This window comes from Lepidothrix coronata, unplaced genomic scaffold, assembly GCF_001604755.1.
Source record: "Lepidothrix coronata isolate B3197 unplaced genomic scaffold, Lepidothrix_coronata-1.0 Scaffold42, whole genome shotgun sequence".
Lineage (NCBI taxonomy): Eukaryota > Metazoa > Chordata > Aves > Passeriformes > Pipridae > Lepidothrix > Lepidothrix coronata.
Window position 1 is genome coordinate 3,410,410 of NW_016690222.1, and position 27,776 is coordinate 3,438,185.

At 38.6% G+C, this 27,776-nt stretch overlaps 1 protein-coding gene across 2 annotated transcripts; it reads left to right on the plus strand.

Moving 5' to 3' along the window:
* The first annotated feature begins 1,684 nt into the window (after positions 1-1,684).
* LOC108496725 (plasminogen-like) lies at positions 1,685-27,637 on the plus strand. Of its 2 annotated transcripts, none has more exons than XM_017813696.1 (19): positions 1,685-1,817; positions 5,089-5,224; positions 7,567-7,673; positions 12,020-12,134; positions 12,974-13,113; positions 13,705-13,825; positions 13,948-14,066; positions 14,988-15,150; positions 15,704-15,834; positions 16,602-16,767; positions 17,494-17,660; positions 18,576-18,724; positions 20,122-20,215; positions 21,747-21,867; positions 22,599-22,673; positions 23,578-23,718; positions 24,836-24,942; positions 25,799-25,944; positions 26,901-27,637. In XM_017813696.1, exons 1-19 carry the CDS (start codon positions 1,769-1,771, stop codon positions 27,060-27,062), a joined length of 2,409 nt encoding a protein of 802 aa, XP_017669185.1. In that variant the 5' UTR covers positions 1,685-1,768; the 3' UTR covers positions 27,063-27,637. The 2 variants fall into 2 exon arrangements, with proteins under 2 accessions (XP_017669185.1, XP_017669186.1); XM_017813697.1 differs by having other exon boundaries at positions 13,708-13,825.
* The last annotated feature ends 139 nt before the right edge of the window (positions 27,638-27,776 follow it).

A 27,776-nucleotide genomic window follows, 5' to 3' on the forward strand; every position in this document is an offset into this window, starting at 1 on the left:
GAAAATAAATTTTGTATTGGAATAAGGGGAAAACCACTATCTGATAATATCTGATGGGAAGGAGGAACCAGGATTGGCGAGCAGATGCTGTCTGTGGCTGTGGAGAAGACAGTGACAAAGGTATACAGCAGGAGAGAGGGAAACCAGGACTTAGAGGAAGAGTTGAAAACAGGGTTAAGATTGTTAAAAACATGTGGGGCTAAAACAGACTTGAATAGCTCTCAAAAGCCTGCTTACTAGTGAAGCCTATTTTGTATTCTGCTTCTTCATTTTATCCTTTCCCTATGAGCAATTGTTCCTAAAACCTGATAAACCTAATCCCACATATAATTGCACTATATCTGACCCATTCTCTCTGTCACACTTCTCGTGTTTCCCTGAGCTGAGTCCAGCTCCCTTCAGCTCCTCTCTTGGGTCCATCTGCTTTGTTTCCCTGGACTAACATTAGTGGTATCCCAAGCCTCTACAGATATACCATGTTTTGCCATTGTTTACATGTTGCATTGATACAGATTCAATCACAGAAGACAACCAAATAACATGGTATTACAGTACCTTACAGGAGAAAAATAGCACAGGACCACAAGCAGGATGAGCTCTAGATTTTTCACATAATCTGTAAAATGAAAGCTAATCTGGTTCTCATACTAGAATGCCTCTCTCACATATTTACTCCTGCACTCCTAATTTTATCCCAAGCCCTCAATACAATGTAATTTCTACTTAAAGCAAACAGGATGACAAGGAAGTGGATAGCCTCATTAGTTTTTAGAAGGAACTCATGATTCTGTGAACTTTTGGCTTCAATTGCAGAAGACTGAATTGCATGAGCCAGCAGTGCCCATTCAAGTCTGCTTTCCTTGTTCGGTATTCATCCTGCTCCTGCCCCTGGTGAGTAATTAGCACATTTGACTCAATAAGTTGTTTTGAAGCAACACCAGTGAGCTAACCTGCAAGAGAAGCCAAGAAATGGTGCTGCAGTGCAACTCTTCCAAGGTAAAGGCCACTTAGGAAACATAGAGTGAGCTGATGTTGAAATCAGGATAACACACAGATGAGCAAAGTCTAACACCCTCACTGGATGAGTTTGTACATGCAGCGTGAGGTTAAATGTCTGATAAGGAAGAACACTAAATTGCTATCCATGGCTCTTAAAGCTAATATTTAAGATTTAGAGTCAACTCTTAAACCTAAAGATTAACTAAAATGAAGTTTTAGAAATAAATAAGTCTGGGTCAGGAAGACATAGCAGAGAAGGAATTATTTAATAAACAAGTACAATTAAACTATTTTACAGAGTTACTTTTATCTAGATTTTATAATCATGCTTACCCTGAGATTAAATAGAAGTTGCTCCTTATAAATCAATACAGGTATGCATGGCTGAACTTACTATTGGGACTCTAGTGTAAAGAGAAATTCAAATTTTGCCTGGACACATGATTTCCCATGCTTCCCATCAACATTATTTCTGTCTTTTCTCTAGCAGAGAAAGACCTAACCATTTGAGAACAAAAAATATCCTGCAAAACAAGAAAGTGCCTTTGCATTTGATAGCATCCAGTAGAAATGATTGAATCTGATTTGGTAATCCATCCAATTCAAGGTTGTTTGAATGGCCACATCATGGCAAGGGGGGAACAGCATGGGAGAATGATTAACTTAATCCTCCTGCCTTGTTTATTTGATGCTGCCTCACTTCAGTGCAAGTCAATAAAACTTTGTGCACTGACACACACAACTTCCAGCACCCGCCAGCGGGGCCAAAATGAGGATTAGCAAAGCTGCCTTTCTCTTTCTGTTCTTGCTCAGCTCAGGTAAGAGTCCTTTGCCTTCTCCTTGCCTAGGTGAGACCTAAACACTTGCGAGTTCCATGTGGTGAAGGTGGGTCCCCAAATCCCTGCATCACAATTTCCCTGGATGATGACAGATTCAGGGCTTGCTGGCCAGCAAAAGCTGCTGCTCAGTAGAATGAGAGCTGTGGTTGTTCCCGGGTTGTATTTGTTAGAGACACCAGAAGAGCAGCAGCCTTGGTGTCTCTATTGGGAACTAGTGGCTCCCTGCAAAACTGCCCCATGGCCAGAGATGGGGGCACCCTTGGGAAGCAGCCTGTGAAAGGGCTGTACAAAGACATGGCTGTAATTGGTTTCAGCAGCCTTTTATCTTAGATTTGGGGTCCTTTCTCTTTTATTGCTAGGTACTGTGATCCTTATTTTGATTGTTTTAAAGTTTGATAATGCTTGTGCAAAAGAGAATCACAAAGAAAAGGAAAAATTCCTCTACACACTGCAATTTCAGTCTTTTTCATAGCCACAATCTTAACAGGAAATTTTTCATTTCATGTGATAGGGAGGCCAAAATCTGGTCAGCATTAGTTTTTGAAGTATTTTAAGTGCAAAAAGATATTTTGTGGAAGATAGTAGAAAAAGATTTATAACACACAAGAACTGAATAGGACTCTTTGTATGTGTGTATAGATATATATATTTGGGTTTCATAGATTGCAAATCTTGCAGAAATTTCAAATATAACTATTCTTTGTCCTGAAAACCTTGAACTCCAAAGAACTATGAGATTCAAAAAACACATCTTCTTTCAGGTATCCATATAACCACACTGTTGTGGTTGCAATAAAAAAAATAGTTATGAGTGTGCCAATGCATATAAAAAGACTCAATAAAATAAACAAGCATTTTATATATGTAGTTATAAAATGTTTAAAAAGGTAACAGTTGGAAAAAGGTATGCATATATTTTATCCAGAAATATTAGAGGCATACCCCAGCATAAAACCTTCTGGCTGTTATTTAATTTTAAGAATTATCAACTTAATTTAAATTTGAGTTTCTAAGCATTGTTTTTGCAGAACAGCCTCAGTCAAATCAAATACCCTTCTCAAATAAATAATAACTTTATATAGAGGGAGTAATATAGAATTTAGACTTTTATGTGTAATATTATGCTTTTGATAAAGGACTCGCAAATCCTTTATCAAGTGGCAGTAAATATTTGCATTTCTGAACAAGATAATAATACATCTTTTGGAGAGTTTAAAATTTCATAGACATAGGAAAAATAATAGCAAGAAAATTTATTGCACATTTATGCAGATTGCATGTTTTCCTTTTTTTTCTTAAAATATTATGCTTTTCCACATAAATATAGCAGAAAAGGGGAAAAATATTTTTATTAATCAAATCAATTATGATCCTGTCAATATTTCTAAAAGCAAATGCTATAATAATAATGGAAATATTATTGCAAAATGTCAAACCTTAACAGAAATAGGGTTGCATGGAAGCTGTACCATAATAGGAATCCTTTACTTGTTTTTCTCTTCCTTGTGGAGAGCATTGCAGCATCCCTATGATATTGTTTTAACCTAGTTTAATGCTTTCTCTCAAAACTAATTTCTTCTTAATATTTTTGTTTTTAAATAACTAGTGGAATCAATGATTCCTCTGCCTGTCACATGAAATTTCAGTGTATTCTTTTATTTTTCAGCAGCTATCCTTTTATTCCATCCATACTGTTAAACTAACTGTCAAATCTTAGGGCCAAACTCTTCCCTAGTCTACATGCAGAAAAAAACCCTCAGTAATTTCTCTGGTTTTACAGCGGTATGAGAGGAAGCATAATTTGTCTTGTATCCCTATTTTATCAGCTCCAGCTTGTAACTGCAGAATGATCTTTAAGAAACACTCAACTGCAGGCTGAGCTGTCTCTCAGGTGAAGGAATTTGATACTGGGAGCCTCATGAGCCTGCTTCACTCTACAAGAATGTTACTTGGGAAAGGGAGGAGCTGTTGCCTTTCCCAGCTGGAAAGACCCAGTGGAGCCCCTGGTCACAGGCCATGGGTATGAGTGGGACAAGGAGGCCTTTTGTCCCTCCTGCTGGCATTGGGCTATGGCCGAGACAGACAGGGGTCAGAAAAAATATAGGGAAGAAAGAAGTTCTTCTGTGCAGCATGGCTGTTATGTATGAGAGGGCAGTCGTAGTCTGGTTCATTCCTTGTATGCCTTTTATGCCTTTTATTCAGCAATTGCATAAAGCCAGGCACAAAAACATAGCTCAGGACTGAGATGTGCTGCAAAGACCATTGGCCATCTGTCTGTTTGGGGTTGAAACCATGCAGAACACGTAACTCCCAGAGCCAAACATTTGTCAGAAGAGTCGTTTGCTCATCTGATAAAAAAACTGTAAGAATCACAGGACTCATGCAAGTCTGTGAGCCTGCAGCTGGAAATCATTAAAGTCACAGTGCTGTGTACTAAGGATTCTGAACTAAGCGTTCAGACATCACATAGCTGTAACAGGGAAAGAAAATACTAAATGGAGAAATCCTTTATAAGGAGGACTGTACCTGAACATTTTTTTGAGTTTAGCATTAAACATAGCTGTACTTTTTAGTATCCTATGTATTTCACACACAGCTGTAGCCCAGAAGTTGTTAGAAGAATTTATTCACAATGTCTTGTGTTAATTCATTGCAATGGAGGACAACAGCTGCTACCTTGATTATTAAGTAAATTCAATACAGGGTTACTACAAAAATTACAAACTGAACATCTGATAATTCCAGTGACCAAGGAGTAAGAGCTTTACAAGAGTAAGACCCTTAAAAAGAGATGACTCATAAAACTGAAGTCATTCTGAGTAGGTAGATACCAGCAACAGACACACATTGTTTCACATCTTTCTTGAGTCCCATTTCTCCACTTTCTCCAAAGTATGTGTGGCCAATACTTTCTTTTTACAACACCTCACTTTTTTTTGCTCCTTGGGTCGCCTTCTGTGTTCCCATCACTTTATACCCTAGGTTTGTGGTACTTGTTATGACTTTCACAATGATACAAAGCACTGTTCAAGCCACTTCTCTATTCCTCCTTACATCGGGTTTTCAGCGATGCTACCCTTTACCATACCATGAAGGCAAGATTTATCCATATTTTTTCACCATTAACCAAATTATTCCAGCAAATAAATGGTGATTTTACACAACTAGGTGACCAAAAATTTAACATGACAGTTTGAAATAAATCATGTCAGCACTAACAAGTTCACTCTTCCTCTCTTTTTCCTTCTAGTGCAAGGAAGCATCCTAGACCACTATGTGAGAACAGAGGGAGCTTGGCTGCTCAACCCAATGAAGCAAATTTATAAGACAAATAGCGAGGAAGAATGTGCAGAGCAGTGTGAAAATGAAAATAAGTTTGCTTGCAGGTAATTTCCATGGGTTCCCATATATATCTTGCATTGCCGATGATGGAGCAATCTGCCTTATTTACCACCAGTTTGAACTTTCAAGGGATTTCTTAGGTGTATGTGCATTTGAGGTTTACTGGAAAAACAAAATATGTGTACAAATAGAATACCTGGGGCATATGGATGAAGACTGCAGAAACAGAGATATTAATAAAATTATGTTGAATTTTTATTGAAAAACTTTATGATGTCTTGTTGTACAGCTTGGCACACTGAAAACCAACTTAACATGGTTTTATCAAAGCTCTTGCACTCCTTGTGCAATGAAGAGTCATAATTAGTTTCTCAGACATTTAGGACAGAAATAATAGCAATAATAGCACTGCTTATGTTCATTGCATTACCTGTCTTGCAGATAAATCCATTATTCTGACTTTTACTAGAATTTGGATTTACATACTATGAGGAAGAAATAGACACCTAAATCTTAATGATCCTAAACTCTACTTCCAGTCAAGCTCTCTCTCTGCACTTGCATTTAACCAGGCTCAGGGGGCAGGAAAGCACAAAAGGTGTTGACCAGTCTGAACCATTGGCCTTTGCTCAGGCTCCTGCCCTAGCGGAAACTATTGCTCTGAGTCTAAGGCTGTACCAAAGCCTCAGAGCCCTTAAAGCTCCAGCAGTATAGCCAGAAACTGGAGCAGTGAGGAGAGATACCCATTACTGCAGTGGGAGGCAGTCCTCACATACGGGGCAGGGGGGTTTTCTCTTTCAATTTTCATGCGTTCTTGATTTACTGCTTCTGCAGCACACCTTTTGAACTTAGCAGACTGACTGTCTGCAGGGCTGTTTCCAGCACTTGGTTCTCCTTGGGGCTTTTATTCAAGGCAGGTATACCTGCTGACTTTTTAAATGTGCTGTATAACTTTGTGTTTTAAATCAAAAGGGAAAATGAGACTTAAAGAGATATAACGCTGAAGGATGACAGCAGTTTGCTGGCTGTGCGAAGTACCACCCGTTCTCTTTGATTCAGTTTCCTCTCTCTGAAAACCAGAGAGGGCAGAGCTTCAGTAGCACATGGCTCAGGAGGGTAGGGAGGAAGGCAGAGAGGGCAAGTCTATATATTTACATTATATATTTACAGTTTTCAGGGGATTGTTTTTCCTTTTGAAGCATATTCAGACACAGTATCATTCCTTAGCTTCTGCCTTGGATCTGAGCCTACCATCACCTGACACTGGAGTAACATCATGTTATTGCCTCCCTAGTAATTAATTATGTGAGATGTATTACAATCAAGCAAGAACAAGAACTATCTGGCAGGAAAGGGTATGTGGGAAGAAAGGTAAATGTTAGGCAGAGTATTCAGACCAGACCAGCACTGCACTGTTCTCCCAACAGTGCTTCAGAGCAATCAGTTAGGATCAATACTTCAGACTTGTTATCCCACCTCAGTAGTGGGTTGGGCCACGCTCATTAACTCCATCCCTACTTACAGATTTAACATTACTGATAGCTGGATTTTATTGGGGGTAACAGCCTCTGGTGTAGTTTTGGTGCAGGACAACCAGCCCTACCCAGAAAACTCATGAACATGGTTGTCAGCAATAAGTCCAGATGTGAACCCTCTCCTGTGGGGAGAGGCTGTGTGAATTTGCAAGTACAGACAGACTGGGGCCATGCCAGCTGGTTGCAGGGCTACAGAATGTGCTTTGTCAGTATTTGCCTTCCTAGTATAGACCAACTCAGGGAATGCCATGCTGCTATTGCATGTTTTTGGGTTCAGAAAAGCCACCTCTAGGAATTACTTAGCTTATCAGGAGGTTTCCTTAGATGATCCTGTAAAGGTTACACCATCTGCTCCAGTTCTGCATACTTGCAGCCAAGGCACTTGCTGAAAAGACAAATGGCTGTGTCTTACGAAGTGCTTACGTTGCTTCATGTATGGTGATTCAGAACAGTTATCACAAGATAATTTAAGGTCTCGGATTGTTGTGTTTTACCTGCTCCTTGGTAACTGCTGTGTACTGTATGTAGAATGTCTCACTCCTTGAATGACCACTAATTTTTTTTAAATAAAGTCAATGTGCCTTATGCATATATTCCCTTTATTCCTTGTTATAATTTGTTCTTGTAGTTCTCTTTCAACCTAAGTTTGATATGAACACTTAGGAATCAAAATCACCACTGAAAATGTGAGCTGCATTACTCAGCGATTTGAAAACCACACTTGATCTTAAATATTACTGAACTGTAGTGCTTGCTAAAATGATAACTGAATACTCAAAAAGGTGTTCAGGAAAATAAGCATATATTCAGTTACTGTTCCTTATATTGCTCTCTCCTCTTAATTCCAACAGGGCCTTCTTATTTACCAGTAAAGACCAGCAGTGTTTAACATTGTCTGAGAACACCAAAACAGCAATGATATTCAGAAGAACGAATGCAGTTCTTTACGAAAAAAGAAGTATGTCTATGTATTTTTATATTGTTTCCCTGAGATATGCTTTTGTAGGGACTCATGTAACACTTGTGTAAATGGGGGCTAAGCCTTCACTGGGTCAGATGAAGTGTGTAGGTCAGCCCGTACCTCACACCTGGGATTTGTCGCATTGCTGGTATAACAATGGTACAGATTTTTTTGTTTCCCCAGAGTAGTGCTCCACCATCTTTCCCACTCCCTAAATCCTAGGGTTCACAAGCAGAAAAGAGCACTATTGCTTCGGGAATGCAGAAGGTGCTGGGATAATGGAAATGCTTAGGAGTACCTTCTCTCTTCTTCTTTTGAACCAGCCAATAACTCATGTCTGCATCTTCTGTATCTCTGCTGAGGGGACTAGGAGAAGCTACTTCTGTTGGCAGTGGTTTCTGATACAGACCTTTGCCCACAGAAAAACTGATGGAAACTACCAAATAATTTCTTTTGTATCACTACAGAAAATTCACAGTTTATTTGGATGGGACTCAAATCAACTTTGTTTTAGTTTTTAAGAAGTATTAGAGTGTTAACTGTGCTTCAGATAAAAATGATCTGTTTTTATAATATTTTCATATTGTTATATGATGTTTGTACTCTTCAGTTAATGAATTTGGTGGCATTTTTGTCCTAATCTTATTTTTATGGCCTAATTAAATGATATGGTGAATTTTTGTATTCCACTTTTAGACATATTTTATTGATGATCATCTTTGTCATAGATGAGGGTTATTTGATAGAAATGTATTTAGTCTCTAACACTTTCTGATAATAGGAAGTCTGTCTCTAACAAATGGCAGCTGTCTCTAAGAAATGGCAGCTATCCAATTTTTTATCCCCTCTTTTAAAAATGTATCACCTTACACCAAATGCAGAAAAAACATTGAGGTTTAAGACTACTTTTTAATTACATGATCAAGCATGGATCTCTTGCTATATACAGGCAATAAGGAATGTGATTTATTTTAAATGTAGCAGAAGTTTCATTGTGTTGTTCTTTGACGTTAGTAATACACAAGGGAGAAAAGACCTCCTTAGCAATCATTCAGATGTAAGATAATGTGGTAAATTTTGAATAGAATCAAAGTTTCTGTGTCATGTGGATTTGTGAACATTGTCTTTGGCCATTTGCTGATTCATAACTTTAAAAAAATATTAATGCATTTGAGAATATTCAGAAATTGGAAACAATATTATCTATCAAATATTGGACTACAACAAAAAAAGGCACACAAAAAGCTAAAACAAACCAGGTTCTCAGCTGCTGCAAATTATGCAGTTGTTTTGATGGACCAATTTTTAACCAAAAGTCAAGAATTACAATAACTGGAAGGTAAACTGCATCTTTACTTCTCTGATGACCTGCAAAGACTTGTATGATAAGATAATGTTATGTGTATAGCACCTGAAAGAAGTTTTTAGATAGAAGTTCAGTAGCTTTAACTGGATTGCATCTTAACATACAAATGAGATCTTGTTCAGACCTTGTGGATATAAGGAAAGTAATTTTTTACAGAAAAGGAGGATAAACACTGGACCACATTGCCCAGAGAGGCTGGGGAGCCTTCAGCCTTTCTTATATTTACTGGACAAAGCTCTGAGCGATCTCATCCAGCTCAGAAGCTGGCTGTGCTTTTTATGGGGGTTTGGACCAAAGATGACTGAGGGTCTTTTTCAACCTGGTATTTTCTGAAGCCTACGGCCAGCTGCATTTTTTCTTTATATATATATATATATATATAACTGAACAGGTAATTTAATGATTAGAAGATAACATTTTTTATTATATCCAGAAGCAGGTGGGAATTTCAACAAATCAAGTAATGCTAAGAAATCTTCTGCAGTTCTTATTGCAGAAGGAAAATGGAAGAGATTAATTGTCAAGTAACAAAGTTAAAAGACTGAATGAGTAACTTACATCTAAACAATCATATTGGTTTTGCTTACTGTGAGGATCTGAACTGTGATTTTGGTTTATTTTTGAAACATCTCTTGCATTTACTGAGGCTAGAACTGGTCCTGTAATATTCAGGGAGGATTTCTTACTACATTTTTTGACATAGACCTTTAGTTTCTTGAAAAACAGAACCCCACCAGTAAAAGTGTGAAAAACTGTTGTTCGATGTGACCAAAATGTCCGAAAATTCCACTCCTACCTACAGAAACCAAAATATGGACCTTGGTATCATGAACATCAACAACACAGCCTATTGTGTATGTGTCAGATGGTTTCTCTGTTGCTCATCTTTTTGTTTGCAGAGAGTCTCAAATAATTATGTGTCCATTCTAATGATAACATCCATTTAATCTGTTGTTACAGAACAGAATGGAAAAGGTAGCTTTTACCTAGGCAGATCACATCACTGTCTCCTGAGGCTGCTGCTGTCCTGATACTACAAGGAAATTCCTTTCATAGGTCCAGATGCTTTTGCGATATTATTGCTGAAACCAAGAGTATTTTTTCAGTTGAAGCAATTACTCAAGGAGACCTAGTTGCTATTTATCAATGCATTCAAGGGAAAGGATGAACATTAGTGTAAAACGGACAGTTTTAAAAGTTAATTTTTCTATGGTATGTACTATAAAAGAGAAAGTTAACTTTATCTGACTTATAGAAAAAAGAATAAAAGATGCATTGGGAATTGTTATCTACATATCTGTTTGTAAATAGTTAACCCAAGGGACATGGGTTGAGCTTGGGGATCAAAGTTAGTCATTTGTCATCAGACAGAAAAGGCCCTAAAGGTTATATAAATGGTCAAAAGTTTACACAAACAAAGAGAGTCAGCACTTGACCAATTCAATGTTCAGTAATTGAGGGTTTTAATGTTATTTTATTGCAAAATTGTTTGAGGGATCCAAAAGACTTCCAGCTAAAGTTTCTAGAGTAAACTCTCCCCTGTGTATACATTGAAATAAAAGCATGACCAAAGGTACATCTCTAAATCCAAATCTAATCTATTTACTGACCCTTGGAAAAGCTAGACTTAATTTCAAATTCAAATATTCATTCTTTTCACTTTAGAAAAGACAGGTCTGTCTAAAATGGCATTATTTCTCCAGATTTCTGTTAATATGTTTGTATGTCAGCTTTGTTACAACTTTGATGCTGAGAAAAACTGTTGCAAAACTGGGTCCCCACAAGTATTTTATTTGGACACTACCTAAAGACATTGAGACAAAACAGATCACAACCTAAAAGATAGATTGCTTCATTAGGGAAATGTTAAATGAGTTTCCTGCTTAGTTTTCCAACCCAGAGGATGTGTTGCCTAACAGTGACTGACCCTGACCTGCAGATGCAGAAGCTCTGAGGGAATATGCCAAGATCTGAATTCCTTCCTGAGTGAAAGACGTCCTTTGCAGCTTTCTCTCCCCTTGCAGTCACCAGCTCTATGCTGGGACAGGTGATGTTCAGTCCTCCCAGGAAAATCTTAGAGGCTGGGGTCATGGTTGCTCCCACCTCCCAGGGAAAAAAAATTTCAATGTTAGACTCTCAGTTCTTATTTAATTTAGTGATTATTAATTTAAAACAATTTAATGTTTTAAGGCTACTAACACAGACTCCAGACTTATTCAGCGCTAAAATTCCCCTTGTCTTATACAGAGACAGGATTTCATTGCTAATTCTTTCCGTCCTTATTTTTCTTTTTTTCATGAAGGTACTATTAAGGTCCAAAATATAAGACTGAAAAAGTACATATATCATATGCACTTTCAACCAACTATCCATTTTATACTGTACAGGAGAGAGTCATTGTTTCAGAATTAATTCAATCTTATTCATCACATGGTGAACTTTAATGAAAAAAATGTCATCTGAATTTATATGAACTTTAAAAAAAATGCTTATTTAAACTGGTAAAGTAGTATGTGTGAATCTGTGAATCTGTTTTGTGATCTTCAGCTGAATTCAGGTGACTCTGTTTAAAGGTTTGATTTTAATTACTGTACATAACCATAACAGCATCATAGGAGGTAAGAAAAAGAGAATGTTTCTATTTTCTTATAGTGCCTATTTAAATGTTAAAAGCATATTTTATTATTTAAACCTACTACAGCATATTTCTAAAATAACCAGGTTGTGTTACACTTATTTCTCTGGAATTCTGGCATGGAAGATTTTGCTTTCACATAAATTTTTCAGTCCCAATTACTACAATTTAGGCATCAGATAACTAGTAGGTTTTTATAATGTGAATTATTTTTGACAGCACAAGAAAGTCAAAATATGACTAAATGTATTTAAATATATTAACATGAAAATGGGGGTTTTTATATGCTAGAATCCAATGGACATGTCATGATACTGATTAAATAAGCACATATCATTTCAGTTTATCTTCTAGAATGCAAAGAGGGAAAAGGAGTGGATTACAGAGGAACAGAAGCCAAAACTCAGAAAGGTGTGCGATGCCAGAAGTGGGCTGATAATTCCCCACATAAACCAAAGTAAGGCCTTTTAATATCTGTTTATATATTTTTCTGAAATGCTGTTAAGCCATGTATATGTGCTAATTAGTCTTGTAAGCAATTTGTTTGGTATTAGAAATCTTCTTATAAAATATTTTTGTACCTATCTAGAATAAGATATTTCTCTAATCTGAGTTGTAACTCAGAGACCTCCAAGTGGTGCTACATGATCAATAGAGACATTGTCAGCCTTGGCAGTTGCATTTAAATTTTGTGGTCCTTACATGAGCAAAATACCAGATAGGTGAGCATGTGGTTCTGCTGAAATAAGAATTTTCCATTAATCTCACCAGGACTTCTCTCTTGGCCATAGGTATAACATGTGACAGATGGAATAGAAGTACATAATTTTACCGTGAATCCATAATTAACAGGGTAGTATTTCTTGTATTTAATGAAAAACACCTAATTGGGTTTATTTAGTAACCTTCTATTCAGAATTTATAGTATTCAGACTACAAAGGACTCTCACATTCAGCAAATATCTTCTCCTTGCATCTCCCCGGGAACATGTCCCAGAGGAAACTATTCACTACACACTACATGGTATCTTGACTGAGCAGTAATTGCTGGAAACCAAATAGTTAAAGTAAATGCAAGTATTAAAGACACGACTGGCCTTAGAGCCTCTGTATTTCCTGAGATCTATTGCTATGACACTTCTAACTCTTCAGCAATGGCACACATTAACAATTAAGAGACCTCTAAACACCAAGATCTACAAAACGGTCTTCAGATAAAGATTTAGTTTTTAGAGTTCTCAGCTGAAGAATTGGGACACTTGCCTTATTCTGTAATCCCATTTAATTCTGTTCCAGTTATACCCCTGAAAAATATCCCAATGCAGGACTGGAGGAAAACTACTGCAGAAACCCTGATAACGACGAAAAGGGACCCTGGTGTTACACAACAGACCCTGATACCAGATTTGATTACTGTAACATCCCTGAGTGTGAAGGTCAGAGTACACATACTAACTTCTTTCCATTTTTGCAAGATGTGTTTTCAAGAATGTGAAGTTACTCAGATACTTTTAGTTTTAATTGAATATTTGTTCCAAACTTGAGTTTAGTTCAAACTGAAACTTTCCAAAGGCATTTTCAACACTAAGAAGGAAGATATCAAAAGACTCTCAAAATAGCTATTCAAAATCTTTTTTTTCCCTAGATAAAAAAATGGTATATGAGTGTATTCACATATCATAGTCTTAGAATTCAACCACATGACAGTTGCTAGTGCAAAACTCAACAAAACATGACAGTAGTAAGGCATAGATTTTAAAATACTGCTTAGTAGTTTAAATTCAGCTCTTTTAAAAACTAGTCTATTGTGTTGGCTTTTTTAAATGAAGAACCATAAATGTAATCAACTAACTAAAGGCATTTTACCAAGGAAAATAAGCTTTTAATTTTCAAAAAAAAAGACTGTCCTTCAGCTTTGTGCTCTGCTCAGGCTCTTGAGCTTCATGTCAGATGAGTATGACTGTTTATGGACCAATTCCTCCAGGGCTTTCTGTCTCTCTTGCTCTCATTCTGCATTGTTCCTACAGTAGAGTGCATGCACTGCAGTGGAGAAAACTATCATGGAGTAGTTTCAACGACAGAGTCTGGGCTTGAGTGCCAGCGCTGGGACTCCCAGAAACCTCACTCTCATGGATACCTCCCAGAAAAGTGAGTCAGATTCTGTGATGGTCTATTTATTGTCCATAGTGGTCTGAAGACCACCCTGAACCTGACAGAGTAATTGTTACAGCCATTAGTGACATATCTTAAAACTTATTTTTCCTGTTCAGTTTTCCAGAGAAGGATCTAAAGATGAATTATTGCCGTAATCCCGATGGTGAACCTCGGCCCTGGTGTTTCACTACCAGCCCAACTAAACGCTGGGAATATTGTGACATTCCTCGTTGCAGTGAGTCTGACTTCTAGACTTCTAGATACAATGACATCTAGATACAAAGAAATCTAGACAGCTTTGAATCAGGGTGGTGCAAGGACCTAGAACAAATAGAAGAGGCCCAAAGATAAAGGAAAGAATAAAAGGCTACTGAATTTTATCTCATAGAAAAGAATTAATCACCTTGAAATGAACCTTTGATAGCTCTTTTGAGGCTAGACTTTTTTGTCACAGGTATTTCTAATGGTTTTGCATGGTCACATTTCCCTTTCTTGATGTGTTTTTCCATGACCAGGCATTTCAGCAGTTCTGGTGTTTCTTTTTGGTATTCCTCTTTTCAACAGCTTCACTATTCCTGAAAATCCTTTGGCTTCTGTTTTGCTCTTCCAAATCAATTCTCCACCTTTTCAGTTCTCTTTTTCCCTAAAGGCCTGTGGCTTACCATGATACTTTTCCTTGGGACTTCTCAGCAGACCTCATCCTTTCTGTCTCTCACTACTTAAGAGTACTTCTCTTTTACATCTGTACCTACTCCTGTATGTATCACTGATGGGCCTGCCCCTTTCACCCCAGTTTTCTTCACAGTATTACCACTTGCTTACTGTCCAGCTGTGTTCTGATGGGGCTGCTAGCACTTTTATATCCTGGCTTTTGTATCCTCTAATGTATCTGGCTCCTGTAAAGGGGCAGATGCAAATGGTCTTCTGGTCACTGGACTGCTTGTGAAGAAGTTAAATGGGAGGATGAAAAGTTGAGAAATAAATCTTTAGATCTTTTCTCTGCCTTTTGGGCTTTTCAAATATCGTGATATTTAAACCTGCAAAGAAAGCTAAAAAGCCCATGTAATTATAAAGTTTGAAGTGTTTTGGTTAGTTGCTTTGGGGTTTTTGCTCTCTAGAAGGCACTGATTAATTTTAGTTCATTCTTCTGTAATAGCAACACCCCCACCAGTTCCTCCACCAGGACGTCAGTGTCTATCAGGAAGAGGAGAAGATTATCGAGGCACAATAGCTGTTACTGAATCTGGAAATACCTGTCAGCGGTGGAGTTCTCAATCTCCACACAGACATGCTCGCACTCCAGAAAACTATCCCTGCAAGTAAGTGAAACGTCTCCATTATTCAGTGTCTATGAGAAATACCAAGGCACAGAATTACTTCAGTTTTCTTCACCTATTTTGCAAAGCTCTTCAGTTACACCCTCATCCATCACCTACTGGATCTCATATTTTCGAAATTTTTGCACATTTCTTTTTATTCACTTTGTTCTTCTGTACTAGTGTCTCCTTTTCTGACTTTCAAACTCTGCTTGATCAACTTTTTTCCCTGCTCAGGTGAAGCAATATGGAGTAAGACAGTTACAATTATGATATTTGCTTGGGACTAAATTTTTTCATGCTATGTTCCTGCTGTGCTGCTCTTGGCCTCAAAGTACTACAATATCTTAATTCATCCATCAGTCTAGCAGATGTCTGGTTTAGCACACCCAAAATTGCAATTATTCATATAGTAGATGGCATCAGTAAATGACAGCAGCAATTACCCACTAGTAAATACAACAGTAAACTGGGATGCAAGGAGCATTCTCCTTTTGTTCATAAACTTTGATAGATCTTTGTGAGAGACCTTTGTTAGCCAGGTTTCCTGTTTCAGGGGTCTAGATGAAAACTACTGCAGAAACCCCGATGGTGAGAAGATGCCATGGTGTTATACCACCAACAGAACTGCCCGGTGGGAATATTGCAGCATCCCCTCCTGTGATGGGACAGAGCCAGAGACCCCTGGTAAGAACAGGAGACAACCAGAAGTGAAGGGTCATCATGGTTTACTTTGAGAAATCTTGGGTGACTCTGCTCAGTTGTGTTATTGCTGTCACTGCCAGCATTGCCATGTATCAGTTGAACACCTGGGTCTGATGTGGAGCCCGGGCCGGTGTGTTCAGTCTGGTGGTTAAGTGCAGAAGGTTTTGAGTCACCTACTGACCCAGATCAGGAAAAATTGCAGTAGCAGAAGTCTTTTCATTTTATCAAGCGGTGATTACCTTCACCTCTAAATTTTTAAATTCTCCATGGAAAAGTTAATCAGTTTTACATGCTAGTTCCTGAAAAATTGAATCTAGAGCAAAACCTAAGATAATTTAGGTCTTGAACCAAGACTCCATGGAAAGCAATCAGAAGAAAACTCTCCTTACACAAGGCAGGTGCGTTCCATATGAGCCTGTGGTAAAGACACATGCCATCACTTACCCTGAAGAAGTAAAGGTAAGTGATAACATCCTTATGTTAAGTATTTGGCTTGTTAGTTGAAATAAATCCACGTGCGTGACAGTAAAGTTGATGTACAAGTCCTCTAATCTGGTGTATCATGAAATTTTTACAAACATTTTTTGAAATCTTCCTTTTGATATACAGTCTGAAAAGAATTCTGCTACAGAGAGCGTACTGTGGTGGTCAGTGAAACACTCTGGCTTGTGTTCTGTTGGCTCTCTATGCTCATGTATACACAACAAAGTATTAAGATGCAAGAGACTGGTTTCTGTTATTCACTACAGCTGTTGATGTGCCTGAGCAGGCTCAAGTTACTGAGGAGTGCTATCACGGCAATGGTGTGACTTACCGTGGTACAGCTTCTTTCACTCTCTCGGGAAAGAAATGTCAAGCCTGGAGCTCAATGTCGCCTCACCGACACAATAAAACGGCAGACAACTTCCCAAACGCGTATGTGTATTTCCCATTTCCAGGTTTCATTGGGCAATGATTATCCATGAACTTGTTTTGATTTACATCATCATTACACAACAATGATTTTAAAGCTGGGAAGGGAGTGTACTTGATAAAAATAATTTCTTCCTTTTCTTCTTTTCTTAATTTGGAAACATTTTCCATTGACCTTATCTTGAAAGGAACCACAGTTGCCACTATTATGCTTCAGACTAATTAACTGTGTTCTACATTGCTTCTAAAACAACCAATAGTTATCATAAATTTTCCCTTATACTGAGCTTATTCATGAGTTTCTCTTTCTCCTTGTCCACAGGTCATTAGAGCTTTGAGGAAGGGCTAAGTTGTTTTCTTATTCCTAGCATTTGTCATTTATTTATTCCAAAATGCAAAAAACTATTTCTTTTTAAAAGCTATTACTGTATTTGAAAAATTAAAAATAATTATATCTTTGCTGTACATGTATGCATTTACTTATCTGGATTTTTAAATGGTATTCTACTATAAGCGTTAATTAATGAATAAGTACTTGGCATATTTAAATATTCTGTATATGTGTCTTGATTTCTTTATGCTGGAAAAAAGATTTCAATTAGCAATGACAGAATGTACATGATAAATGATATATGCTAACTCTGTAATACACCTGCTTTCTAAAATGTTCTTTTGAGTTCTCCACAGAGCAATGGCATGGATAGGAATATAACACCTTTCCATTTGTAGGGACCTGAGACAAAACTACTGCAGAAACCCAGATGCTGATGGCCGTCCATGGTGCTACACCACCGACCCTGGTGTGAGGTGGGAGTATTGCAACTTGAAGAGGTGTGATGACCATGAAGCACAGACTTTACCTAAACCACCTCAGACAACACTGGAAACAAATCCTGGTGAGAATACTTCCAGCTTCCCCTAGAGATGTTCATAACCAGCAAGCTGGTTTTTATGGAAACATCTTCACAAATTTTATGAGAATGAAATACAGGAAACTAAATAAATACAGAATCCACTCTCTTTATTTTCTGAACATTCTTCTACAATGCAGGGTTTCTGCATTTGATTTGGAACTAATATCACGTCTTTTACCTACTACATCTGGCAATACTGGAAACAGATGGCTACTAGTGTCCACACTACTATGGGAGAGCAACTAGCAAGGACAGAAAATGCAGCAGTGTTGGCATTTTGCTGGCAACTGTTCCATGCATTAACATTTCCAGGGTTCCATTTCACATTAGAGGACAGCTGACTTTTTTTAATTCAGCTCATAGAATCATGGAATCAGCCAGGTTGGAAGGGACCTCTGAGATCATCAAGTCCAACCCTTGAGTAGATGGTTAGAGTACTGCAGCTTTCAGCTTTCTTTCTTCTTTTTTTTTTTGCTATGGCGCATTTTTGTTTAGAAGGCTAATAATTTTGGCTGAACATGTATTACTGCTTTTTACCTACTGTAAAATTTGTCATTAGACAGATATCAGTGTCTGCAAGTAAAACACTTCGTGTGTGCATAGTCTTTTGTAGTCCTGACTTCTGGAGTCATGAGGGGTCAACTAAATCTAAGCTTCTTTGATTTATGATTTCTGTGATAATGGAAAAAAAAACTTTTAAAATGCAAAGAAATTAAAATACCATTGTTAGGCACTGTTAACACTATGTTGCCCTTCTTTCCTTGTCTACATATTATGTAAGACATGTAAGTCCTAGTAGTATTTCCTCAAATTTATCTCTGCTTCACCACCGTCAATTATGGATGTGGCCAAACAGCCCACAGCTAACAGTCATTTCCTTTTTTTCTTTCTTTACAGACTGCATTAATGGTAATGGTAAAGATTATCGTGGCACAGTAGCAAAAACTGCAAGGGGCAGAACTTGTCAAGAGTGGAGTTCTCAGAGACCTCATAGCCATGACTATTTCACTCCCACAACTCATCCAAGAGCAGGCCTGGATAAAAATGTAAACAGCTGTTCATTGAATACTTCTTGTAATTGAGCTTTGGCTGTCTTCTTCAGGGTTCCTCAGCAAGCATTTTGTGATCTTTGTTAATTAGTTTCTTTTCCTCAGTTCAATCCAAGAACCTGATTGTGCTATTTCTTGCTGACGTGGGCAATCTGTACTTCTGTGGGACACAGAGATGACCAGAAGCTCTATGTTGTGCTTCTGCAGCACAACCAAGGGTCTTCAGATGAGCTCTTGCTTCTTCTCACTACTGAGTGCTATCCAGACTACTGTCTGTGGGCAGAACCTCTGTCTCCTCTGACACAAAGAGCACCTGGTCATAGATTTCAGTAGTAACAGCGACGGGTGAGATGGTGATGAATCCAATGTTCAATGCAAGTTCCTTGAGATATATAACTAATGGATTGTAGCCCCCTATCCTCTGGTAATTCCCTCTCCAACCCGCCAGCTTTTGCCACAACCCATCATACAATGTTATACATGTGCCTGACCCACCCTGTAAAGCCATCTCTATTTCTAACCTTCATCTCTGAAGTCCCAACACATGTACTCAGCACTAGTTCTCTAGATTTCCCTAATTTGTGACAAACTGTGTATGTGATATAAAGAGCTTGTTTGATGTTGCCAGATTGAACTATATTTTCACCTGGTACATGACTTTAGAGCTTGCTTTAGTCAATTATGTGATGGCATCATATACACTGCAATGAATTCCATCTCTGATTGGAGAAACTCCCTCTGAAAACCAGCCTACCGTAACTGCTTGGTTCTTACATTTGTCAGAGTGTCTCGGTAGCAAATATTTTCTCCTTTTCCCTAAGACATAGGATATATTTCAGGGTAGGGAAGGGAACTAGAAAAAATATGTGGTGGCATGCAGTTGTGTGAAGTGTCTGTGCTGAGCAGAGATCAGTCAGTATGCCCAGTAAAAACCTAGAGTGATTGAGCTAACCAGGCACCCCACATCTGGGTGAACATTGGACCCTGCATCACCAGCTTGTGCTAGAGCAGCTTACACAATACTCACCTGCCCCAGAGTCATGCAGCCAGACTGGACTGACCCTACTACTTCTACTAACTGCAGTGAAAGCAGGAGTAGTTTAGTGCTTTAGAAAACCTCATCTGGGGTCAAGATCTCCTATTTTTTGAGAGCTCAGAGGTCCAAGGTTGCATTGTTGAGGCTTACTGCCTGAAGACAGTTGAAGAAATTTCATTTTTATTATCTTTTCCTAAAGTCACAGGGCAAACAGAAAAATTAAAAATAATTTGACAAAAGCAATTGGAAGTCACTTATAAAAAAGGAAGTAAGAAAAAATTAATTTTATTTTGGAACTTTAATTGACAGGATTTTTTATTGCACGGTTAATAGCTGGTGTCTTTGTTCTTTGTTACAGTACTGCAGGAATCCTGATGGAGATGTGAATGGACCTTGGTGCTACACAACAGACCCGAGAAAAGCCTGGGAGTACTGTGACATTCCTAAGTGCCGTAATTATTCCTTTAAAGACTAGTGTATCCTTTTTTTGTAACCTTTTATGACAACTGGAGGACATTCAGTGATTAGTCTGAAAGACTGACTGAAGTGCAATAGCTTTAGATTGGAAAATAAGGCTCTTGGGAAGTGATGTTCAAAGTCTGTGTCTGAAGTTTTAAGATTGATGCTTGTTCTCTGAAAGCCTAAAATGCAGCACAAGATATACCCAGGGCACACTGAAGTTTATGGGGTTTTGCCATGTGTTTCAAAATAGGGTCATTCCAACAGGAAGTTTCCCTGCTCCTACCTAGTCACCTGGCACAACTCTGTGTGTGGCAAGGCTGAACAAGGCATGGTCTTATCCCAGCAAAATGTTTGCACTCCATGCTCACATGGCTCTGGTTCTGTTCTGGATGAAAACCGTATCGACCCTCCTCTGATACTGTACCATATCTGATGTCTGGAAAGTGCATCTGGCCCTAAACATTTAACCAGATGCCCTTGTCTCTGTTAGTAGTAATCAAGTCATTTAGTAATCTGAATGAGGTGGTACAATAAAGTGTAAAATGAGAAGGTTTTGCAACATTTTGGTTTCTAGTCCTTTCATGTCTGTCAACAACAAAAGCTATCTTAGGAAGATAGGAAGAGAGGCAGTTTCCACTCAAAAGAAGGGTGACTTTCTTGCTGCTTTATCCTCTCAGCTGTGAGCAGAAGAAAATGTGCTCTGATCAAAACCCCAAAATGGAGCAAATAAGAAAAAGAAAGATGTTCTATATCATGCACACAGAGTAGCTGTAAAAATAGTACTGCATTGAAAGTGTTTGGCTGGGACTCTTAGGGGGGAAAATTATTGTATTCCATTTGCCGATTCACTTCTTTTTTAAATTAATACTTTTTTTGTTCAGATGTTCCTCTAAAGAACAGAAAAAACATGGTGTTTGCCATTAATTTCATTAGTTAGTTCCTTTTGCTGACAACAAATTCTAAATTCTGTGTTGATAAGAGTCAGTTTTCCATGGTCAAACATGAACTACTCTTTTTGAGAACTCAGAGATATCTGAAGTACCAAATGATCCTGACATAATAGTGGACAAAATTTTGTTCCAAAGAGACACAGTTGAATTTCACATTCTCTACCACCAAGATTAGCTTAAAATATCTGCCAGTGCAACTTCTACACTGCTGGAATCTGTAAGAATACATTTAAAGATGTTGGGAGAATTTATTTTTTTCTTTCTCTTATTTTCCTTCTCCTTCCCCTCCTGTTTTTGGGGTTTTTTTCTATCCGATTGTAAAACTATACGTGTGTAATTTGCTGACCACTGGAACTGTATATGAAAAAAAGTTACCAGGCATTTTTAAGTGTTCCAGATGAAGGTGACCTAACAACATATCAGTGGTACATGGTACAGAATTGCCTGAAGAGAATCAAAAGCTGAAGTGACAACTGTAGCATGTTCACCTTCTAGTTTTCTGAGTTCATAGTGAATTCATAGCATATACATTAAACTTCCTTATAGTGATTTTTTTTTTCTTATTCTGTAGCTCCTGCTCAGTATGAATGTGGAAAATCCAAGTTCAGACAAAAGTTGTGTGCTCAAAGGATTGTTGCTGGTTGTATTTCCCATCCACACTCCTGGCCCTGGCAGATTAGTCTCCGTACGAGGTATGGCCATTCCCCATTACATTAGATTTTGCATGCAAAAGAACACTGCCTCTCATATGATATTATAGTATGTGGTTGCAGCATTATAAAGTTGATTTTAATTTAAAAATAGCTCAAGGGTGAACATTATGTTTGATAATCTTAGATAGGTCATTTAGACAACCAAGAATGCTCTATTTTGTGACAAATACCCATCAGATCAATAAAACAGCTAATTTCAAAAACATTTTTACTAGAAGGCAGAATTACTTTAAAGCTGCCACTATATTCTACAATAGAATCAGTATCCTGCGAGTAGAAGCAACAGCTTGAAGTATGGCTAGTACAGATCTTGATCTGTCCTTCCATGTCAGTATTCGATCCTACTGGCAAAGTTATTAACAAAACTAAGAATCAAGGCTAGTTGCAGAGCTTTCTGACTGTGATTAGAGCTAGAAAAAGCCAGAATCTCTGAAATGGTGAACCTCACTGCACACAAGGTTTTCCAGTAATAGGAATAGTGGTTAAGAACAAAGATCTAGGTGTTTTCATACAAGGCTTTATAAAAATGTCCACAGAAGACTACCATCATTATAAGAAACATTGTCCAAGGAAAGCAAAATGTTTCTTATCGAAATTGTGGAATAATGTCTTTAGTTTGTTAAGGCACACATGTTAGAAAGATTACATGATTAATTACAAGCAGAATTAACTTTCCCATCTGAAACCAATGCCTTTTTGCTCTATTACAGTTATGGCTTGCATTTCTGTGGGGGGACTCTGATAGATCCTCAGTGGGTTCTTACTGCTGCTCACTGCTTAGAAAAGTAAGTATCTGTTGTGGCCCACACCAACATCTTCTTATCCTAGATAGAAAATCACAGGAATAAAAAAAGAGACCAAATACCCAACCTGAGCTGGTTGCAAACAGCTTGCAAACAGTTAAGAATTCAGTACTGCAAATAGTTGAGAATTGAGAACTGCGTGCAATTTTTGTTTGGCATCACAATGTAAAAAAACCCATTAAACTATTAGAGAGCATCCAGAGGAGGGCCACAAGGATGATGAAGGATCTGGAGGGGAAGCCGTAGGAGGAGAAGCTGAGGTCACTTGGTCTGTTCAACCTGGAGAAGAGGAGACTGAGGGCAGACCTCATTGCAGTCTGCAACTTCCTTGTAAGGGGAAGTAGAAGGGCAAATACTGATCTCTTCACTTTTGTTACCAGTAACAGGACTCGAGGAAACAGCATGAAGCTGAATCAGAGATGGTTTAGGTTAGATATCAGGAAAAGGTTTTTCACCCAGACAGTAGTTGGGCACTAGAACAGGCTCCCCAGGGAAGTGCTCACAGGACCAAGCCTAAGTTCAAGAAGCATTTGGACAATCCTCTCAGGCACATAATGTGACTCTTGGGGTGTCTTGCATAGGCCAGGAGTTGGACTCAATAATCCTGATGAGTTCCTTCCAGCTCAGCAGATTCTATGATTCTATAGTTCTATGATTCTAATTGAGCTGAGTCTATTTGTCATTCATTAAAGCTGAGTTTTGACTGAAAAACAGAGTGACGGTGATAACTTTTGCCAACTTGATTTCATGTGCCATAATAAGGGATTAAGTTTACACCAAAGCTGGCTATCTGGCTTTGATAGAACAAGGTGCCAAATAACATCATAAGTCGTCTATGTTCTGGGTGTGTATTCATCAGCTCACCATGTGCAATCATTTCCAATAGGTCCTCACGGCCATCCTCATATAAAGTATACCTTGGATTACACAAAGAAGCAGCGTTAGAGCCATCAGTACAAAAACTTGATGTGGAGAAATTGTTCAAGGAGCCACGCAGGGCAGACATTGCTCTGCTAAAACTCAGCAGGTACCCTTTCACCTTAAGCGTTCCTTTGTTCTGATGGGACAAGTTGACTAAAAAGTGGTTTCTGCTGCTGTTGCAGTAATGTGCGGCGTTTCTGCACATTCTGTTCAATTTGCGATTTAAGATCCTCTCTTTCTTGCCTTTCTGCAGAAGCGCCAGGGCTTCAGAAAGCGAGAGGGCTGCCTTGTTAGGGGAGGAAGGCTTAGGGACACTGACCCAAGGTGGCAATGTGCTGGGTGCCAGCTGCTGGGAGGGGGGCAGTGGCAGCAGAAAAGGAGGAGATAATGCCTAGAGGAGCTTTCAGTGTTTCTACGTGCTTCTATCTTGATAAGGTAATGAGGATTGAAACATGCAATATTAGCACGATGGCACTCCATGCCGTTTCTGTGCTGTGGTAGGGAGATTTCCTCTTCCACTGGATCTGGACAGAATGCAGGCAAAGAGCGTGTACGTTTGATGCAATACCCAGTATGGCCCTTCTTGCATCTCTTTTCACTCATCAGAAATGCTTTCTGTGGAACTGTGCAATCAAAAGGAGTATGTCCATAGAGCAGCAAGCAGATGTGAACATATGGTGGTTTGGCTTTGATTTGTTCGGCTGCAGTGCAGGTCCAAAACAGATGAAGGTTCAGTGTAATAATGTGGGTTTGTAAATGGGCCTTAGCTGTACCCACCCAGAGGCAAGTCAGATGAACTTAAGTTTTGCTGTGTGCTAAATGTCCCATTGGAAAGTGAATTATAGTCAGACTGGATGTAGGCAGAGCAAGCTAACACATTTAGCATGTGTTAAATGCCACTAATTCATACCCTTTCTAATAGCTTTGCAATTAGGTTTTGCTGGCTATGCATTAGTCTAAGTCAAAGCACTCTCCTGGATTTATGTAGGTACTTTTTAGTATCAAAATACTCTAACTGTTCTCAATTTCAGACCTTTTCCTTGTGTGTATCGCTTTCTGAGGGATTTGAGCCTAAAACAAAAACAGTTTTGCACATCAGAAAAAACCCTTACCTGAAGCAAAGAATGTCAAAGATAGGTGGCTGAATGCATATCAAGTCTTTTTAGAAACCTGAAGGTGGTATCAAGTATAATTGTGCTAATGATTGTTCCTGTTTCTTACAGCCCAGCAGTCATTAATGATCATGTAATCCCGGTTTGTTTACCAAAAGAAAATACTGTGTTAGGAGGAAGAGAGGAGTGCTATGTCACGGGCTGGGGGGATACAAGAGGTGAGACAGCCTTAACACATCTAAAAGCTCAGTGTTTGGAGACTGGTATATACTTGAATCCAAAGTGTGTTCTCTTTGTGCCCCACACAAGCTATTGATGAAAAACTTATTTCATCAAAACTCATTAGGTACTGCCATTCTTTCCACTCTCTCCTGGTGATATGGATTCTCCTAAACCACTCAGCAAACTGAAACCCTCTAAACCAACACTGAAAGAGGAGTATGAGACCTAAGGAACCACTAAGTCTTCTCTCTCAGTCCACGATGCTTTTCCTCAAAGTGGGCTTTTATCCTATCAAGGATAGTTTTTCTAGATTTAGGTTATTTCTTGATCACATAAATGTGAGTTTGCTCATTCTCTTAAATGATTTTTCCTCCTGGCCAGCCTGGTTCACATCTCAAACAAATACAACCCTCATTTTCAAAACCTCCCACTATGTCTTGGTTGAGAAGTGCATCAGTACCTTCTCTGCCTCCTTGTCTATCATGCCATTTTCAACTGTTTACTTCCTATCTCATCTCTTCCACAGAAAACTCAAATATAGAGAAATAAAATGGCTTGGGAATGACTCCCACAAATTTCGGTGGGTACTGGATCCACATGGATGTAGTGTGAAAGCAGGAAGGTCAATCAGTGCAGTGTAGATGTTGATGGGTGGTAGAGAGTGATAAGTACCATGATACTGATAATGCTTACTCTTTTTGGTATATTTTCATATTATGCATGGGAAGTACTATACACAGTACATAAACACTACGATATTTTACTGCTTATCCATATCCTGATGTTTGTTTTGTGAATATGATAATTGCCTTTGTCATTCATTCTTTTTTGGTTTTGTTTTCATTTGCAAAGGAACTGCTGGTACTGGTTACTTAAAGGAAACTGGATTTCCTGTAATTGAGAATAAAATATGCAACCGCCCTGAATTTTTGAATGGTAGAGTCAAAAACAGTGAGCTCTGTGCTGGGAATATTCATGGTGGCACAGATACCTGTCAGGTAAGAAAGTCTGTAAGCATCAGAGACACTGAGACACTGAGCTCAGTTGGTTGGAGCATGGTGCTCATAGTGCCAAGGTTGTGCGGTTTGATCCCTGTATGGGCCATTCACTTAAGAAGTGGACTCAGTGATCCTTGTGAGTCCCTTCCAACTGAGAATATTTTGTGATTCTGTGGTTTGGTTGTAAGCACATTCAAATAAAATAGTGCTTTGCTTTCTGGGCTATAGAGGCCAGGCCCAGAATTATCCTTGGGATGTGACCATGCAACATGGCATCTAAGCTGAAAAAAGCACATGGATGCTGCTCTTTCCTTTCTCCCTTGTTTGCTGCCAGGAAGCGGGGCAGGCAATTTTCAGATAAGCCTGAACTACAGAGCACATGGTTACATACAGCTGCACAAGCCAGGTGTATGTGAGCCAACTTAGATTGACAAATGGTCTGATTTTTTTTCTCAGATCACTTTGCTTGCCTCAGCTAGACTGCCTCCAGTGTCCAAGCTAGCTCAGTTAACAACCTGAGATATCTCAGTTAGCAGTAAAGGAAAAATGCAGTGGAGCCTGCCATGCAGGCCAAACATGAGCCAAAGGAACTACTAATTTCCGAGTGTCAGTGCCACTGGATCATTTGGTAACAAGAGGAAGCCCTGAAGATCTCAGAAAAAAGATGGAGAGAGGAGGTGCAGTTTAAGTGAATAAGGTCAATCGGATGCCTTCTCAGCAAATCCCCTTACTCCAAAAATAGATGTAATGCCTGGATGATGTGAAGAGATGATTTTACAGAAGTGTTCAACAACATGCATAGAGAACTTGTGTCGGGCTAGAACTCCAGTGTTTCCTTATAACTTGTGTGGCCCTCACATGTAAGAGGTACTTCTGTTTCTGTGCCTCCTGTGAGAAGGCCACCCTTGCGCATGGGTCTGTCACTGAAGGAATCATCCTATTCTTTCTCTGTTTAGGGGGACAGTGGAGGACCTCTAGTCTGTCTGGACCAAGATAAATTTGTTCAACATGGAGTCACCTCTTGGGGCCTTGGCTGTGCCCAACCCATGAAACCTGGTGTTTATGTTCGAGTCTCCAATTATATTCCTTGGATTAAAAGTGTAATGGAAAGCAACTGATCCTGGCTATGGACTGCCACCTCCTGGGAAGAAGTATGCACATCAGAAATACAAGATTCCAAGTGCAATAGTAAAGCTACAATCATTCATAAGAAAGTAAAATAAATATGATCATCCATTTTAAATTGCCATAAATTAATAGTTATTGCCAAGAAATCCAACTGACAGTGTGTTACCCTGTTTCTATATGTTCTGTGGTCTGCTATGTTTGGCAAGAGACTTACCCATCTCTGGATTACATGTCAAAAATCACGATCTTAACTGTAACTGGACACATGGATTTTAATTTTATATCAAGTTCTACAATGATGTTTTCTTCTAAGGTCATAATTTCCCAAGATGTTGTGCTTCCAACAAACGAAGAAAGGAGGAGAATTTTTATTTTACGTGAATTGTCTGAGCCTCTTACCAGTTTGACGCTACAGCCCAAAGAAGAATCTCACAGTACATGTCTTATATGCATGTGAAGTTTTATTAAATACATCTTATAGCATCAAATATATGGGATGGGAAAAAAAAAGAAAAGAAGCAAACACATTTGGTTTGTATTTTCATATTTTTTATTGACATGGACATCTATGTGTCAGCAAAAATACAAATGTTGCATCAAAGACAGTGAATAAAAAATAGCCTCATCCTAAAGTTAGTCCATAGTAAAGTCAGAGAAATAGCTGTCAATCCATGCTGCAAGTAATGACAACATTCTATAAAATT